The following is a 15,350-nucleotide window of genomic DNA, read 5'->3' as shown; positions in this document are numbered from 1 at the left end:
ACTATGACGCACGATTTCGGTGTGCCACCACTATTCTGTTGCGTCCTGACGCGCGTGTGTTCGGCAGGAAAGCTGTTCGTTTCACCTGCACCGGAGCGCATTGACTTCGGTGTAATTTTATTAGCCAGGAAGCGCTACAGGCAGACATCAAATTGAATGTTTAACCATCGTGATAAAGTCTTTTCACATCAGCTTAGTACCAAAGCAGACAAACCCACAGGGGCAGCAGGTGATCTAATGCGCGAGGATGACAATAGGCCTGTTTCTGTCACACATACAACAGTGCTAGTACTTGAATTAAGCAAATTTCAATTGTGTACCTGAAGAGACATGTATAAGAGCTGTTTGGTCACATTTTATTTGTGCGTATGATGAACGAAAGAAAGACCAGGAAAGAAAATGAATTTATAAGTACACTGCTTTTCTGATCTCTATTTAGACTAAGAGCATATATCTCCAAAAACGGAAGAGATATCAACATTTTGCGTGTCTATTTGGTATAGGCATACGCAAAGAAAAAAAGAGACACTAAAAACATTTAAGATGCACCATTTAAACCAAAGTTGAAGCAAATGCAGAGAACTAATCAAACAAATTGAATTTGCTCAACCTGCAAATATGCAGCCTGTCCTTTTAGCTCGTGGAGCGCTCTCCAGCTCTAGAGGACAACACTGTGTTTTGTGAAAAGCTACTTGAATCCTTGCATAATTAGAGGTCTCATAGCTGTGTTAAAGATGGGGGCGGAGAAAGAGGCTAGCTGAGCAGCATTTTGCCGATGCAAAGTGAAAAGCAAATAGCTGTGTTTTCATCAGATTATGTTCATTAAAGAGAGGGGGGGAGGGTCCACGAGTCAGAGTGGATCAGAGGGGCAAACAAAGTACACTCAATCAGTGATGTAAATGCAGGCTTGATTTTCTGTTCTATCTTTATGTGATTAAAAAAAGACAGAAATTTAGGTTTAAAGAACAGGTGTTTGTATGCAATTACACTGCAGCCTAGCACGTTTGATTCTAACTTCTATCAGCAAAGTCCCAGCAGTAAATAACACTCAATTCATATTTAAATTCAAAGCTTTTGTTACAGATACAGTGGTGGTGTCAAGAATTATACTGATCGTTTAGAAACACACACATAATCCTAAATTTTTTATGAGGGCAAATACATTTCAGTCCCTTTCACTCTTCAAATGTATTATACAAATACATGAAATAAGAAGCAAAAGCAAATTTTAATATAAAATTATCTGCTACAAAAACATTAAGTTTCTGTATTAGGAAACGGTGTGACTAATGAAAATCATCAAATAGTATCCGTGTCTGTTTTAATTTTTCCCTCTCCATTATTTAAAAGTAATAAAAAATATCACCACATAATTATTTGTAAGAAGTCTTGGCTAAAAGTTTAAAAGCTGTTCAAACAATAGACCATATTTTGCACAGCACATGTAGCCTGTGCAAATTTAATCAGTCACACCCACAAAATTATCAATGAGTCAATTATGCAAGGCGAGCTCTTTTCATCTGAAGCACCGGCATAATTAAATTGATATAAAATATCATTAGAGGTGACAAGCTGTTAAAAGACATGATAATTGACTGCCGCTTCTGTGAGCGGCTGTCACTCGGGAAAATGCTGCCATCTAGTGAGAGAACTTGGTATTAACCTGGACTCCTCAGCAAATACAAACAACCATACACTGCACTACAGCATACTTCACATTTAATAGTACTGACAGATCATTCTTTACAGATGACTTCCTAAAAGGATGTAGAATCATACAGAGAGAACACACACCTTTACATCACTGATCTCAGTAATCGCAAATCTTCCGAAGGCACCAAAACATAATCCTAATCATCAGCTTTCAACAACTAACTCCCACATTGCAAATGTATGGATCATTTATGTTACTGTTACATTAATAATAATCCTAGAACAAATGTGGGGTGAAGGTTGTAAAGGTCTTAAAATGATATACAGTTTGTTACTCATTGTATTTGAATCGATGGAAAGCTCACTGAATACAAAAAGCAAAATAAACATCATTAAACCAGAGCAGCTTTATCTCTAAACCTGAAGAAACGTAACCAAAACACCAGTAACTATGAGCTGCTGCACGAGAACTAATCTATAGTAGTATGGTCTGGATCAATCCCATTATAATCACTGGGGGGAAAAATGCGGAGTGTAACATCGCAGAGTACAATCGTTTAGGCTTTGCTCATAGAGTTTCAAACATTGTACTCCTTATCAATGAACTTGGCCATAGTGGACAGCTGGATATTCGTCGTGCCCTCATAAATGGTACCTGCACAAAGAGAGAAAACAAAGCATTAGCACAGATTCCTGCCATACACAACAAAGTCCATTTTGTCAAACTCCTCTGCACACTACATGCATCCGCCGCTTTCACTAGCAGGAGACAAGGAGGCTTAGCGTGCAGCTAGGTCTGCCGGTGCTCCAGCCAGAGAGCTCGGGAGCCAAAGTGGCAGTGATGAAAGGAAAAGTAACATTTTGAAATGGCAGCTTCCTTGGCTGTGTGCTGGTATAATGGCACTCTGAGGGGTCAGACTGGAGAATTCCAGCAGAGTCCGATTACAGCCACTGCTATCGGGCCTTCTCTCTCCGCCCCACTCTGCTCCAATCACGAACATCTACACCTGACCCTCCTGTAGCACTCACAAGTTTCGTTCTTTTCACAGTAGGACTCCAGCCACAGTTACACTAAGTACACCTTATTTAAGCAGCAATCTCACTAACAGCATACAAACACAAGCCAATATTTGCAGAGTGATCCAGAGTCCAAGCACGTTTGTTGAGTTAGGCTCACCAATTTTACAGTCTCTGTAGTATTTTTCAATAGGGTAGTCTTTAGTGAAGCCTACTCCTCCCATCCACTCGATGCACTTTGATGTGGTAAGGGTGGCAACCTGAAGAAAGTAAATTATAAAAAGAGACAGAGAAAATAAAAAGACTTTTTGAGTTGAACTTGTAAAAATAATTACTAGCTGAGACAGCAGCAGAGATATCACAGAAATGATAGGATGTAACAGAACCTAAAAACTGCCATGGCTTCAGGAGAGTCTCAGCAACAACTTTTACTTCTTCTACCATTGGTTGCATGAAATCATGACACAAATAACGTTATGGCAACATACCTAAACAGGTCCAAAAATATCCTTATTCTGTCCTACAGTGTACTACCACAAAAACAGTAAGCTCACCTCTGCGCTGAAGTATTTAGCCATGCAGGCCTCTTTAATGAAAGTTCTTCCGGCTTCTTTCAGACGAGCAGCGTTGTACGTCAACAGCCGAGCGGCTTCAATCTGTGTTGCTACATGGGCAATTTGGTGCTGCATCCCCTGGAATATAAGGAGCACCAAAAGCAGCATCAGAATTTATTGAACCAAGCCTTATCACCACAAGGTGTTGTAAAAAATCCAAAGTCCAAATATGGATCGTGACCTGGAAGTCAAAGATACGTTTTCCAAATTGCACCCTCTGTCTGGTGTAAGGAACAGTGTGATCAAAGCAACCCTGTGCCAATCCAAGCATCTGAAACACACACAGAGTTAGAACACCGCCCTGCTGAATTTGACATTTTAACAGAGCAGATTTTGTGTTTTAATTTACCTGTGCTGCTATTCCAATCCTACCCTCATTCAACATCCCGATGGCATACTTATAGCCATGACCGATCTCTCCTAAAATGTTCTTCTCTGGCACCTAGAACAGAGAGCAGAGTTTAAAAAAAATCTATCTAACGCACTTGCCAGGCATTTCTCTGGTAACGTACATGATGTATGGTCGCACCTTGACATTGTCAAAGTTGAGCGGGCAGGTGGAGGAGGCCCGCAGTCCAAGCTTGTTCTCCTTCTTGCCAATTTCTAGCCCCTCGGTGTCCCGGTCCACGATGAAGCAGGTGATGCCTCTGTATCCCTGCCAAACAAAGATGACTTTATATTTACCTTTCTGTCACAGGGGAACGCATTTAATCACCACAAAGCATCAATAGAACCTATAGAGGGTGGGTATTATAAAGTATAGTTTCACTTGATGTTTTTGTTAAATGAATTTGATAAAAAAAAAATCCAGCATGTCTTGGTAATTTCCAAGATAAAGAAAAAAACGCAATCAATATATTGTTATTAGCTTATAAGCTCAGAAGCGACTGTTGAGAGGGGCCTTAAAAATCTAGGCTCAAAAAGAAATACTGCACACTCTGAGAATAGAAACATCAGCAGTTACTCACAGCAGAGAGATCCACATTGGCCATTACCAGGAAAACACCAGCATGCTCTGCATTACTGATCCACATCTTGGATCCATTGATTACATAATAGTCCTTGTGCTTTTCAGCACGCGTCTTCAGAGCAAAAGCATCGCTTCCCGACTCTGCTTCAGAGAGACAGAAGCTTCCAATCTGGTATAAATAATACAAAAATACTAATATAAAATACAAATAAACAAGGAACAAATATAGAGAAATTACACATACGGTTTCCAAAAAAGAACGGCATATATATATGTATATATATAAATAAAGCTCTTTGACTTAACAGCAGATTAAACCAGTACAAAGAACACAAATCACATGATGAATGATAAAACAAAGAATGTTTCCTTTTTTTGATGATTTTTGGAATCAAATAGCAAATCTTTGGACTAATGAGGAGAAAGACCAACAGTGTACAAGCTCAAAAGCCAGAATTCGTGACAGTAAAGGGACACATAAATGCATATCGAAGGTGTCTTATTCAGTGGAAGGCCATGCTTATTTCATGATAAAAGGCAATTAATCACTATTGGTTATGGCCAAGTCCTGGAGAAGAGCGTCTTTCAGTGCTCTTGAAGCAGATGAGCTGGAGCAGCAGAAGACCACACCAGGTTTCTCTTGTATAAACTAAGAACAGAAAACTGAGACCACAATTTATAAGGGCTCACATAAACTTGGCAATATTAAAATGTAAAATCACTGTCTGAGATATTTTCATATTACCCTTTAGGCCCCTTAGTAGCAATTAAGCATCATTTAAACACTTCAATTAAATAGTCTTGTTGCTGACCATGTCCACTCCTTTACTCAACTGCTGCTGTGAGCACTAAATAAATAAATAAAACTAAACAGAATTGAAAGCATGATCAGAAAACATTAATCAGTTGCACTTGACAACATTAACATTGAATTGATGTACACTGTTTTTATTTCTTCCAGATTATCAAGCTGCTTACCATGTCTGTTGACAGTCGATTGAGGTACTTCTCTTTCTGAGCTGGGGTACCGAGTTTGACAAACAGCGTGTTGATCAGAGTGTTCTGGATGTCACATAGTACAGCCACAGAGGGATCCACCTTCGCCAGCTCCTCGATGACCAGAATAGAGGAGAAAAACGAGGAGCCAGTCCCGCCATATTCGGGGTCGATCTCAATGCCCATGAGCTGCAAAAATCAAATGAGTCACTAGAAGGGAAAAAAATGACACACTGGCGTACTTTTAATGACATATACGTTAATTCACGATTAAATTAGTTACGTACACCTTGTTCAAAGAGGGATTTGATCACTTCCTTATCCATCTGCGAATTCTCATCCATTTGTGACACAAGTGGGAAGATGCGCTCCTGTGCATATTTTTTCACTGTCAAGCAGCAATGCAGATATTTAGCGTTTTAAGAAACCCTGTCTCCAGCTGTGCACTACAACATGAAACAAGAGGTCCTGCTTACCTGCTTCCCTCATCATGCCTTCCTCCTCTGTGTATGTCTGAAGTGGAGGGAAAGAGGAGACCACCTCGGCGGGATGGTGTGAAGCCACATCTGGGACAGATCTGGAGGAAGTGCTCCTCCATCCTGCCTGGCATGCCCCCCATGGACGAGAGAGTTGTTTGAAAGACTGAAAAACAAACAGCAGTAGAAATATGTAACATCGCTTAGAAAATAATTAGTAATGAACACACAGTGTGACTGAGCATTACGCAGTAATCTCGGGCACGGTTGACCACTGTTTGAGGATTGAGTGTTGAAACTATTTTGGGATGAAACTACTTAGGTTTGAGCTTTAGCAAATATTAGCATCAGTTAGCTAAAAACGTCACGTAGGCAAGAGCCAGAGAGGTTACAAAATTCAATGATAAAAAAGGGTTATACCGTAGAAAAGATATTCAAATGAGCGCAGAAACTCTTCAAATGCAAATAATAATGACCTAAATATTCTGTATAACCTTTGAGAAAATCCTGACCAACGGGATAGCCATGATGTTTGTTATGAAACGTTCAGCAGCGTACGTCCACCAGAGGGCTCATTTCTATTGCTGCCTTCAGTGACCTCCTGTAAGAGTCAGACACGAGAAGTTACACTATGTAGGAGACTTTAATGGCAATACATTAATCATTAACATGTCCTTGTGGGATTATCGTTATGAGCAGGAGTGGAGAAAAAAAACATAAATGGCAAGTGCTTCACTGTCTGTCCTGTTAATGTTGTGAATTTTTAACTTTTTGTATGTACTTATTAAATTAAGAAATCAAACGAAATATACAAACTTATGTCAGTGTCATATATGTGTCCTGTGCAAAAATATAGGGCCATTGTTGAAGACTTGTGAGAATGTGCGTGTGTTTCCATCTGTTTGTGCGTACTGAAACCCATGTGCGCGTATTCAGATCTCTGTGTGTGATCCGTGTGGTTCACGCAGTCAGATTTATACATATTAAAAAATATAATAAATATATATATAAATATATATTAATGACAACCAGTTATATATTATAGATAGAGTGAGAGGGAGAAAGAGAACGACAGCCCCATACGAAAATAAACATAGGCTATGTTTTTCCGATAATAGAGAAGGCAACAGTTGCGTTTGGGTGGCCGCTAACATATCAGGAAAAAACGGAAGCGATCGCATGTTCGCCAGGTAACAGCATGAGATGATAAACTGTCCCAACTCTGCTGTTAGCTCGAAGAAAAAGCGTTTGTTAGAGTTGTTACGGCAAAATATGGACCACAGTAACGATTGTGCTTAATTTGGGTGTTAAAATTTAAAATACAAGAGCTTAAATCTAGGTAATGTTAGCGCTGCTGCTAAAAGCAGTAGGCTAGTCATTAAGAACGCTAGCAGCAGTAGGTTAGCTGCTGTCAGAATACCAAAGCAGACTTGTAGTACATCGCCATCACATTTGAATCTTTTTCTTCAGGCTCAGCACACGAGAAGGAACATGGAGGAGATAAAGACCGAGCCCGTGGATTTTGTAAAGGAATTTCAAGAATACCTGACCCAGCAAACCCAGCATGTCAACATGATTTCAGGCTCCGTGTGTGGTGAAAAAGAGACAGCGGAGTCGTTTCAAGCCGGTGAGAAGGAAGCACACTAATATACAAACAACTGATTTACGTGTTTTCTAAGAAAAATCATATGTTGAAGTCATGCTGTGTTTGTTTGTAGTTGCCCCAAGGTGCGAGCAAAATGGTCTGGACCCCCCGTCTGTGGAGGTGAGACTGTCTGTGGAGGATGGGTCAGATGTGCAGATGGATGGCCCGGAGAGGACCTGCGATGGAAAGTATAAATGCAGCTACTGCAGCTATGCAAACAAGGGCATGGCTCGCTTAATAGAGCATATCCGCATCCACACAGGTCAGCGTTCCCACCATGTAAATATTCCCAATATACAGCTGATAAAGTGAAATACTGAAAAGCTTCACCTTGTCTAAACCTTGTCTAATAGACACTTCCCTACCTCTGTGCAAACCATCACAGTAAAATATGCTGGTTAATATCAGAGTTATAACTGCAATTATTTCCTTGCCCAGGAGAAAAGCCTCACCGCTGTCAGCTGTGCCCATTTGCATCTGCGTATGAGCGTCACTTGGAAGCCCACATGCGCTCACACACAGGAGAGAAGCCCTACAAGTGTGACCTCTGCGCCTTCCGATGCAGTGACCGCAGCAACCTGTCACACCATCGGCGACGCCGCCACAAGCTTTTCCCCACCAGTGTGGCACGCTCTCCTTTCTCCAACAAGAGAATGCTGAGCGCTTTGCAGAAGAGGACAGCTTCGCTGGGGTTCGGGCGGCGCCTCTTGATCAATCTCAACCCGGCCTCTGTGATGATGCCAAAATCGGATTTTCTGACTGACTTGTCTCACAAAATCCACCATTTAAACAGCAGCGAGTATAAGAACGCTCCCAGGGTAGATGAGAAGGAAAGTCGCAACAGGAGTGCTAATGGTTTGACTTTTAAAAACCCACTCGACCAGGTGTCTACACTAGCCGGTCAGTTGGCTGAGCTCCACCCTGAGTCTCAGACTCCCGTGTCCCCAGACAGGGAGTCAATAAAAGATGAGAAGCCCATCCTAATACATAATGTCTCCAGTGAACAGGTTGCAATGTGCTCAAATGGAGTGCAGATATCATCACTTAAAAAAGAATCTCCCACCTCACGCCACGAGAACTGTAGTCCTGCTCTGAGCCTTGGCTTTGAGAACAACATGAACGCTCTGACTGCGTGTGTTAGCAACAGCCAGTCGGGCACACCCGCCCCTGCCCTGACTATACCGGACCAGCAGGTCGTGTATAATTGCCAACATTGTGATATTCACTTTTCTGACAATATCCTCTACACTATTCACATGGGCTGCCACGGCTATGAACATCCATTCCAGTGCAACAGCTGTGGGCATAAATGCGCAGACAAATACGATTTTGCCTGCCATTTTGCCCGTGGCCAACATAAAAAGTGATTCCTGACAGCACAGACTTATATGGAGCCCTTGTTTTTATTATATTGGTTATATTTAGCAACTAAACATAGTGAGACTGTTTAACATTTCATGTTTTAAGTTGTTTTTTCATTTTACACTTCTACATCTGCACTATACTGTTGCCTTACTGCTTTTCTACCTTGATCCCTACTTTGGGCTTGTCGTATTAGTTGTGAACGTACAAAACCACAAATGACACTTTACAACACATCATAGTTTGTTGTGAGAGTTAGTTAATGCCTTGTGATATCTGTACTCCTTTGCTCATGCAACTTATTGGGTTTGGCATTAGACTGGGATGGGATTTGCAGTGTTTCATCACTTTGGAGTGAGTCATTAGGATTTCATTCAGCCTGTTGAGTAATCACATTTATAAAGGCAGCTATATACACTGATCAGCCAGAACATTGAAACCACTGACAGGCAAAATGAATAACAGTGATTATCTAGTTACAGTGCAATGAAATGGGCTTCTGTGGCCTGTCTACTAACTGGAAGGTTGGTTGGTTGATCCTCAAAGTATCCTTGGGTAAGCTACTGAACCCTCAAGCTGCCCCCAAAGTATCAGTTGGAGTGTACGTGAGAATGTTACAAAGTGCTGTGTGAATGTGTGGTGTGATTGGGTGAATGAAGTCTTGCAGCTATACAAGTACCAGTTCATTTGCCAGTGTTCAGATGGGAAGATTTTGCATGTGGCACAATGTGTAGCACTCACGTGGCACATATTAGCACACCCATAACAAGCCCCACAGTGAATCACCCTGCTGCCAACATCCCAAAGGTGCTGTGTCCACACTGTGAATGCTTAGATCTCTGTTTTCCAGCAGGAAGGTGGGGCCCAATTCAATATTATGAGGGTGGTTTTAATGTTGTGGCTGTTGGGTGTGGGGCTTTTAAAAAAAAAATACAACACCAAAGCAGTATTAAGCACCAAACATTTCAAGCTCAACCAGCTTTGTATTCACAGTGGAGCCGTCGAGGTGCCATTCTCACCACCATTTGTAAATTGCTTGTATGCCTAATAATTATACACCAAAGTCTCAATCATGGTTAAATTAGCCAGACACATTCCTCAGTGGGAGTTGTAGTTCTAATATTTATTTATATGTAACCTCAGAGACTACAATTAGTAGGTTTTTTTTTGTTTTGTTTTTTACAGTTGTATTATATCCCTTTTTAAAAAATATTTATATACTGTCTCAAGTAACTTTGTGTACATACAACTTTAAAATTAATTGTAGCCACTTACTGTCTGTATATTAGCCAATGCTGAGCCATATTAAAGATCCCATATAACCTGGGGTGGTTTATGATGCCAGCTGTCTGCCATCTATAATCCAGTTTGAGTTCCCTTCCCAGACGCCGCAACGCCCATTCACATTCTGGGCCATCTGACCTCAGGAAATCACATGATAGGGTTTCACAATGAGCTTACATGAAACCATGGCTGATTGTGACCTACACCCGTTTTCACACCTTGGCTCGTATGATTAGGTAGAGGATCAAAAGGGGGTCCATTGTCCCTCTTGGAGGGACACTCCCACAGGGCTTAAAATCTGGGACTCTCCACCATTTGACCCTAGAACTGAAGAAGCTTCTTGGATGAGAGGTGAAACATCTTCAAGAAACTTAAAGAAGTCCAGACGCTTTTCTTTCTAAGCTCTATAGATCCCATATAACCCTCATTATGTTACATGTAATGTGAACTAATGTTAGTGGCTTTTCGTTTGTGCAAATCTTGGACACATTAACTTGTTTGTACATGATAATGTTAGTATGGGCAGAAAATGTAATAATGATACTCTTAATTACACCACTGTACCATATCAGGAGAGAAGTCACGTAGACATCTGAAATCAGTTGAGGAGAATTTATTTTAAAAAATAAACATTTCATTCACAGTTGTAATAACCAAGTTATTACATTACAACCATTTACGAGTGTTTCACTTAGTAGCAGAAAAATAATTTTAAAAAAGCATTTTTAAATTCTTACATTTAATAAAATACAGTACATTGGCTATTCAGTCAAGCTTATTTGTCATTCATGATTCTAGACAAGATTTCTTTCAAGTCATCATTAAAAATTTCAGCTGCTCTCTTCGCTGCATGCTCTACGTTGATTTCTTCTCCTTGGATAAATGGCACTTCATGGAGGAAATGTTTCCCCAGGTTATGAAGAAACGTTGCTTTGGATTCACTCAGCTGAGCAGCCAAAGACCTCATGCGTTCAGGAGGTACTTTATTCTCTAAAATTAGGGAAAGACGAGTTGATCATTTAGCTAGGCTTCAAGTGGCAGCATGCTCTGGTAAACTTGAAATAATAAATATTATCCAAAGCTGACCTCTGGCAGTCTTCATGGCTTCAGAGATGAGGCGTCGACAGGCCTGGTCAGCCTGGTGGACAACACTATTGGCACATTTCAGACGATCAGCATCCTGCAAAATAGATGATGATATATGTGCAGGTGCATGTCTTAAGCCAATACCAATGTATATATGAAAACAGCAACATAGATTAAAAAAAAATCAGTTATGCATGATGGTATTTCTCTGGCTTCTTGTATTTCCACTACTAATGATGCATTCTTATCTCAGTGCAAAACCGTCCTTTTAATATATTTCTAATTTTCCACTTATAATATGTAGTATTAAGGGACCTGTTATTACTATGTAATATCAAGACAAGACTACCTGCTAGTACTGTTGTTTATGATCATGAGTGAGTTTTTTTTTTTTTAAACAGTATGTGTTAATAATGAGTCATTGTTATTATTATTGCATGTTGATGATGATGGTAATAATTGTTATACCTTAACCCCTCCCCTTCATTTTTTTCCTTCTCTGTCTCCTTTCCCATCCCTCATCCATCCCCTTAACGGTAGCTTGGTGTAATGATGTTCCAATATAGCTGACGGTTAAAACTTTCAGAGTTACATGGAAGAGGCTCTGGGTCACTTTCTTTACCACTGAGATAGACAAAAATCTATTTTACTCAACTGACAACCCACTTATAAACAGTCTCACTCCTTAGGGTCTGTGGGCTGTTTTAAAGGGGGGGTCATGCTTGAGGTTGGCCCCCTCTGATTAGGTACTGTTGATTTGAGGACTCTTGACGATGCGTTATTTCATACGTTAAACCTTTAGAAATGATAGAAATGATCTGCTTCTGTAGCTACATCACTAGCATGTGTCTCAAGTTTACTCTACAGTGACGCACCTTTTGTTCTTTGTTGTCTTCTCCCAGGCTTAGTGGGTTATTTAGTGCAGAGGAGATCAACTCCATCACCCTCTGGCTGAGGATAAGCCACATAGGAGAACACAGAGGCAACAAATTAAAGCCTGACTTATGAATTGACTTTGGTAATTAATCTTTATGGCTGCTCTTTCTGCTGCCTTACATGTCAGATTTGGACACAGTTCCTGTGCTGTTAAGTGTAATGCTGTTAATCTCCCATGAGTTCTTCTGAGGATTCGGAGACTCCAACCGCTTCACCATCTCCAGTATCACCTCAGTGGGAACGGGCTGAGACCTGCTCTGGTTTCTGCTGATGCATGATTCTAAATCACACTGTAGGTAGACCTGGCAGAAACCCAGCGAATCTGCAACATCAGAAGACGTTAACCTAATATTTGAAGAGCCGCATACGTTAAGTGGCATATTCAGTTGATAAGAGGGGTCTTACACTTCCTTGCAAGCTGACAAACTTCATATCTCATACTTGGATAGTAGAAGTTGTCGTCCAGTAGGAAGACGAGAGGTGGCTTCAGACCTTTAGGCCCCATCAGACCTTGAGTGCACTGTTCCCAGGCAGCAACACTGATCCCAGAGCTGCTTGGTGCCTCTGGCAGTATTTCTGACTTCTGCAAGAACTGCTCAATACAGTACAACACAGCTTGTCTGTGTGACTTCCATTCAGTGTGCTAGAGAGGAGAATCAGTTCTAAAATTACTAGGACATACTCAAGCTACTTATGATGTATGGAGACAATATGGATTTTAAAAACAATCTGCTGCAGAATAAAAGTACTTTGAATAATTAATACAGTCACATATCGTGTAGCAGAAGGTAACATTACAGGGAAATTAAGAAGCTTGTTGTTTATGTTGGCTCAAGACTTACAGCAGGTTGTTTACTAATGTTGGGTCAATCCCCAGCTCCTGGACTGTATATGATGAAGTGTCCTTGGACAAAATACTTATCCTCAAATATCCTATGATGCAAGTGCTAAAATTTACCATGGCCTAAACTATCTGATGTTTTATCTATGTCAATGTTTTACCCTTTCCTAAACTGGGAAAGGGTAAAACATTTGATGGAAAAGTGTAGTGAGAGTTACCTGAATTAGCCAAAAGACCCCAAAACAAATCTAACCTCTAATCTTCAAGCACTGAACACATGCAATTTACTTACATGGATGGGTACATTGACCTAACTTAGTGCTGTCAAAGAGCTAAATTTTTTATTTTTTTTTTTTACCTTTTCTGTTAATTAGCACCAAACTATGTTATTTAATGTAAAGCTGTACTATTTTGATTGCGTTCTCTAATAGTCATAATGCCCTACTATAGATAATATTACGCAGGATGGTTGGTTCACATTACATTTGAATCATGTCCTTACCATTTCTTGCAGGTTAACACCATCCTCGACCACTTTGGTTCGAAAAGCTTGCTCTGGGATCAGGTCATCGTATGGCACCACAGTGGCTCTCCATCCATGCTGTGCGGCGGTACTGAGAATCCGGCGGGCCAGGGTGGACTTCCCAGCAGCGGGTAGCCCGCAGAGGACACACAGACAGGCCGAAGCCCTGCTGACACTCACGGCCTCCTCAGTTGCCATGGGCTACGAAAGAGCAGCTTCACAACCTAGCTTCTACTACTTACAATTGTACTCTGTTTGCAGCCATGTTGGATATTAACTTCCTCATATTCTTCCGCGTGCCATTTCCTACCGACGTCCTTCAAAATAAAAGCACATAATATTGTAAACGACGTCTTGACCAACCTTGTGTTGTACAGTACTAAATAATATTGTAAATAAAGGATCTAAAGGATTGGAATATCCAAATAACTTTCAAATACAAAATACAACGACTAGTGACATAAAACGAATCGCAAATTGTTTTAATGACTTTTTTCTTGATGTTGGTCCTAGCTTGGCTAAAGAAATTGTAAAATCTGGGCACCCTCCTAAAACTATCAATGTAGCAAACTCAATGTTTATGAGGGGAGTAGATGAAGAGGAAATTATGGATGTAGTTACATCCTTTAACTCCAAGAAACCAAATGACTGTGATGGCATTGATATGGACTTAATTAAAGATATTATTGGATGTATTGTGAAACCATTTACCTACATTTGTAATCTGTCATTACAAAGTGGATTATTTTCAGATAAGATGAAAATCGCAAAGTTAGATCCAATGTATAAAGCTGGAGATAGCAAACTATCGGCCCATCTCTCTACAACTGCAGTTCTCTAAGATACTGAAAAAATATTTTACAATAGATTATATGACTTTATCACAAAAAAACAATGTACTATATATAAAGCAAGTATGGATTTAGACCTAAAATGACCACAATGCATGCCTTAATGGAGTTTATAGATACAGTAACAACTGCTATTGAAAACAAAGAATATGCTGTCTGAGTTTTTTTTAGATTTAAAGAAAGCATTTGATACAGTTCATCGCAACCTTTTACATAACAAACTACATATGGGGTCAGAGGGGTGGCATTATCATGGGCTAACAGTTACCTTAAAAACCGTAAACAATTTACCCAAATAAATGCCATAAAGTCAGAATTGAAATCCGTTGTGTTCCAAAACTGATCCTTGGGGATCAGTTTTGGGGCTGCTGCTTTTCATATTGTACATTAATGAGATATGTGCAATTTCAACATCTTTGAAAATAATATTATATAATATAATACAAACTTACTGTGCTGTGGAAGTAACTTGGAACAACTTCTGAATGAACTAGAATATGAATTAAATAATCTGAAGACCTGGTTTGACCATAATAAATTAACATTGAACCTGAGTAAAGCAAAATTCATAATATTTGGGAAATGCACATATTCTACTAATAGTAAACTGACAATAAATAACAGTACCTGAAATAAAATTCCTTGGTGTGATAATACATCACAAATTATCCTGGATTCCAGACATTACTTATATCAAAGGCAAAATATCGAAGTCTCTGGCAAGGTTAAGGATCTCATAAATCAAACATCATTATATACTCTGTATTGTTCTATCATACTGCGGTACATGACATACTGTGTGGTTGTGTGGGGAAACAAGTACAAAACACACACCCATCCAATATACATTCTGCAGAAAAAGAGCAATAAGGATAACAAATAAAGCTACTTCAAGAGAACCTTCAAATCCACTTTTTATCAATGAAATCGATGAAATCAAGAAAAGTAAATCAATGCAAAAATTCACACATTAAGCAAGTGTTAAACACAGGGTGATTAGTTTATGTAAAAATGTAGTTTGTTGTTGTTTTGATTTATGTGCTGAAAATGGTTTTATTTGTGTATGTTCAATGTGTTAGACTTGTACATAGTTAAA

At 39.8% G+C, this 15,350-nt stretch overlaps 3 protein-coding genes across 5 annotated transcripts; 1 reads left to right on the top strand and 2 right to left on the bottom strand.

The window, feature by feature from the left end:
* Positions 1-1,702: 1,702 nt before the first annotated feature.
* Positions 1,703-6,327, bottom strand: acadsb (acyl-CoA dehydrogenase short/branched chain). 2 transcript variants are annotated; one of them, XM_085284847.1, is made up of 11 exons: positions 6,221-6,327; positions 5,727-5,892; positions 5,538-5,638; positions 5,233-5,439; positions 4,253-4,423; positions 3,814-3,939; positions 3,634-3,726; positions 3,466-3,555; positions 3,225-3,362; positions 2,831-2,930; positions 1,703-2,308 (listed from the first exon to the last, which is right to left on the bottom strand). In XM_085284847.1, the coding sequence occupies exons 1-11, from the start codon at positions 6,251-6,253 to the stop codon at positions 2,232-2,234; spliced, it is 1,302 nt and encodes a 433-aa protein (XP_085140973.1). In that variant the 5' UTR covers positions 6,254-6,327; the 3' UTR covers positions 1,703-2,231. The 2 variants fall into 2 exon arrangements, with proteins under 2 accessions (XP_085140973.1, XP_085140974.1); XM_085284848.1 differs by having other exon boundaries at positions 6,147-6,264.
* Positions 6,328-6,877: 550 nt separating this feature from the next.
* On the top strand, positions 6,878-10,077 carry LOC146568663 (zinc finger protein Pegasus-like). Of its 2 annotated transcripts, none has more exons than XM_085284849.1 (4): positions 6,878-6,916; positions 7,197-7,353; positions 7,445-7,633; positions 7,810-10,077. In XM_085284849.1, exons 2-4 carry the CDS (start codon positions 7,218-7,220, stop codon positions 8,736-8,738), a joined length of 1,254 nt encoding a protein of 417 aa, XP_085140975.1. In that variant the 5' UTR covers positions 6,878-6,916; positions 7,197-7,217; the 3' UTR covers positions 8,739-10,077. The 2 variants fall into 2 exon arrangements, with proteins under 2 accessions (XP_085140975.1, XP_085140977.1); XM_085284851.1 differs by having other exon boundaries at positions 6,887-7,065.
* Positions 10,078-10,615: 538 nt separating this feature from the next.
* Positions 10,616-13,690, bottom strand: pstk (phosphoseryl-tRNA kinase). Its single transcript, XM_085284852.1, has 6 exons — positions 13,383-13,690; positions 12,445-12,682; positions 12,160-12,361; positions 11,979-12,054; positions 11,104-11,197; positions 10,616-11,007 (listed from the first exon to the last, which is right to left on the bottom strand). Exons 1-6 carry the CDS (start codon positions 13,599-13,601, stop codon positions 10,793-10,795), a joined length of 1,044 nt encoding a protein of 347 aa, XP_085140978.1. The 5' UTR covers positions 13,602-13,690; the 3' UTR covers positions 10,616-10,792.
* Positions 13,691-15,350: the final 1,660 nt, after the last annotated feature.

The sequence above is a fragment of the Mchenga conophoros genome, linkage group LG8, assembly GCF_057382185.1.
Source record: "Mchenga conophoros isolate Kocher_MC1m ecotype Shallow Benthic linkage group LG8, M_conophoros_male_GT1.1, whole genome shotgun sequence".
Classification (NCBI taxonomy): Eukaryota; Metazoa; Chordata; class Actinopteri; order Cichliformes; family Cichlidae; genus Mchenga; species Mchenga conophoros.
The sequence above is the reverse complement of the archived record's forward strand: the minus strand, read 5'-3'. Positions and strand labels throughout refer to the sequence as shown.

Excerpts from the sequence above, each read along its gene's own strand:
- LOC146568663 (XM_085284849.1), top strand. The coding sequence starts at position 7,218 with ATGGAGGAGATAAAGACCGAGCCCGTGGATTTTGTAAAGGAATTTCAA. Across the intron at positions 7,354-7,444 it reads AGCGGAGTCGTTTCAAGCCG|TTGCCCCAAGGTGCGAGCAA; the intron begins GTGAGAAGGAAG and ends GTTTGTTTGTAG. Across the intron at positions 7,634-7,809 it reads GCATATCCGCATCCACACAG|GAGAAAAGCCTCACCGCTGT; the intron begins GTCAGCGTTCCC and ends TTCCTTGCCCAG.
- pstk (XM_085284852.1), bottom strand. The coding sequence starts at position 13,601 with ATGGCAACTGAGGAGGCCGTGAGTGTCAGCAGGGCTTCGGCCTGTCTG. Across the intron at positions 12,683-13,382 it reads GTGTTAACCTGCAAGAAATG|CACACTGAATGGAAGTCACA; the intron begins GTAAGGACATGA and ends TCTCCTCTCTAG. Across the intron at positions 12,362-12,444 it reads TTGTCAGCTTGCAAGGAAGT|ATTCGCTGGGTTTCTGCCAG; the intron begins GTAAGACCCCTC and ends CTGATGTTGCAG.
- acadsb (XM_085284847.1), bottom strand. The coding sequence starts at position 6,253 with ATGGCTATCCCGTTGGTCAGGATTTTCTCAAAG. Across the intron at positions 5,440-5,537 it reads AATCCCTCTTTGAACAAGGT|CTCATGGGCATTGAGATCGA; the intron begins GTACGTAACTAA and ends TGATTTTTGCAG. Across the intron at positions 2,309-2,830 it reads CTACAGAGACTGTAAAATTG|GTACCATTTATGAGGGCACG; the intron begins GTGAGCCTAACT and ends CTCTTTGTGCAG.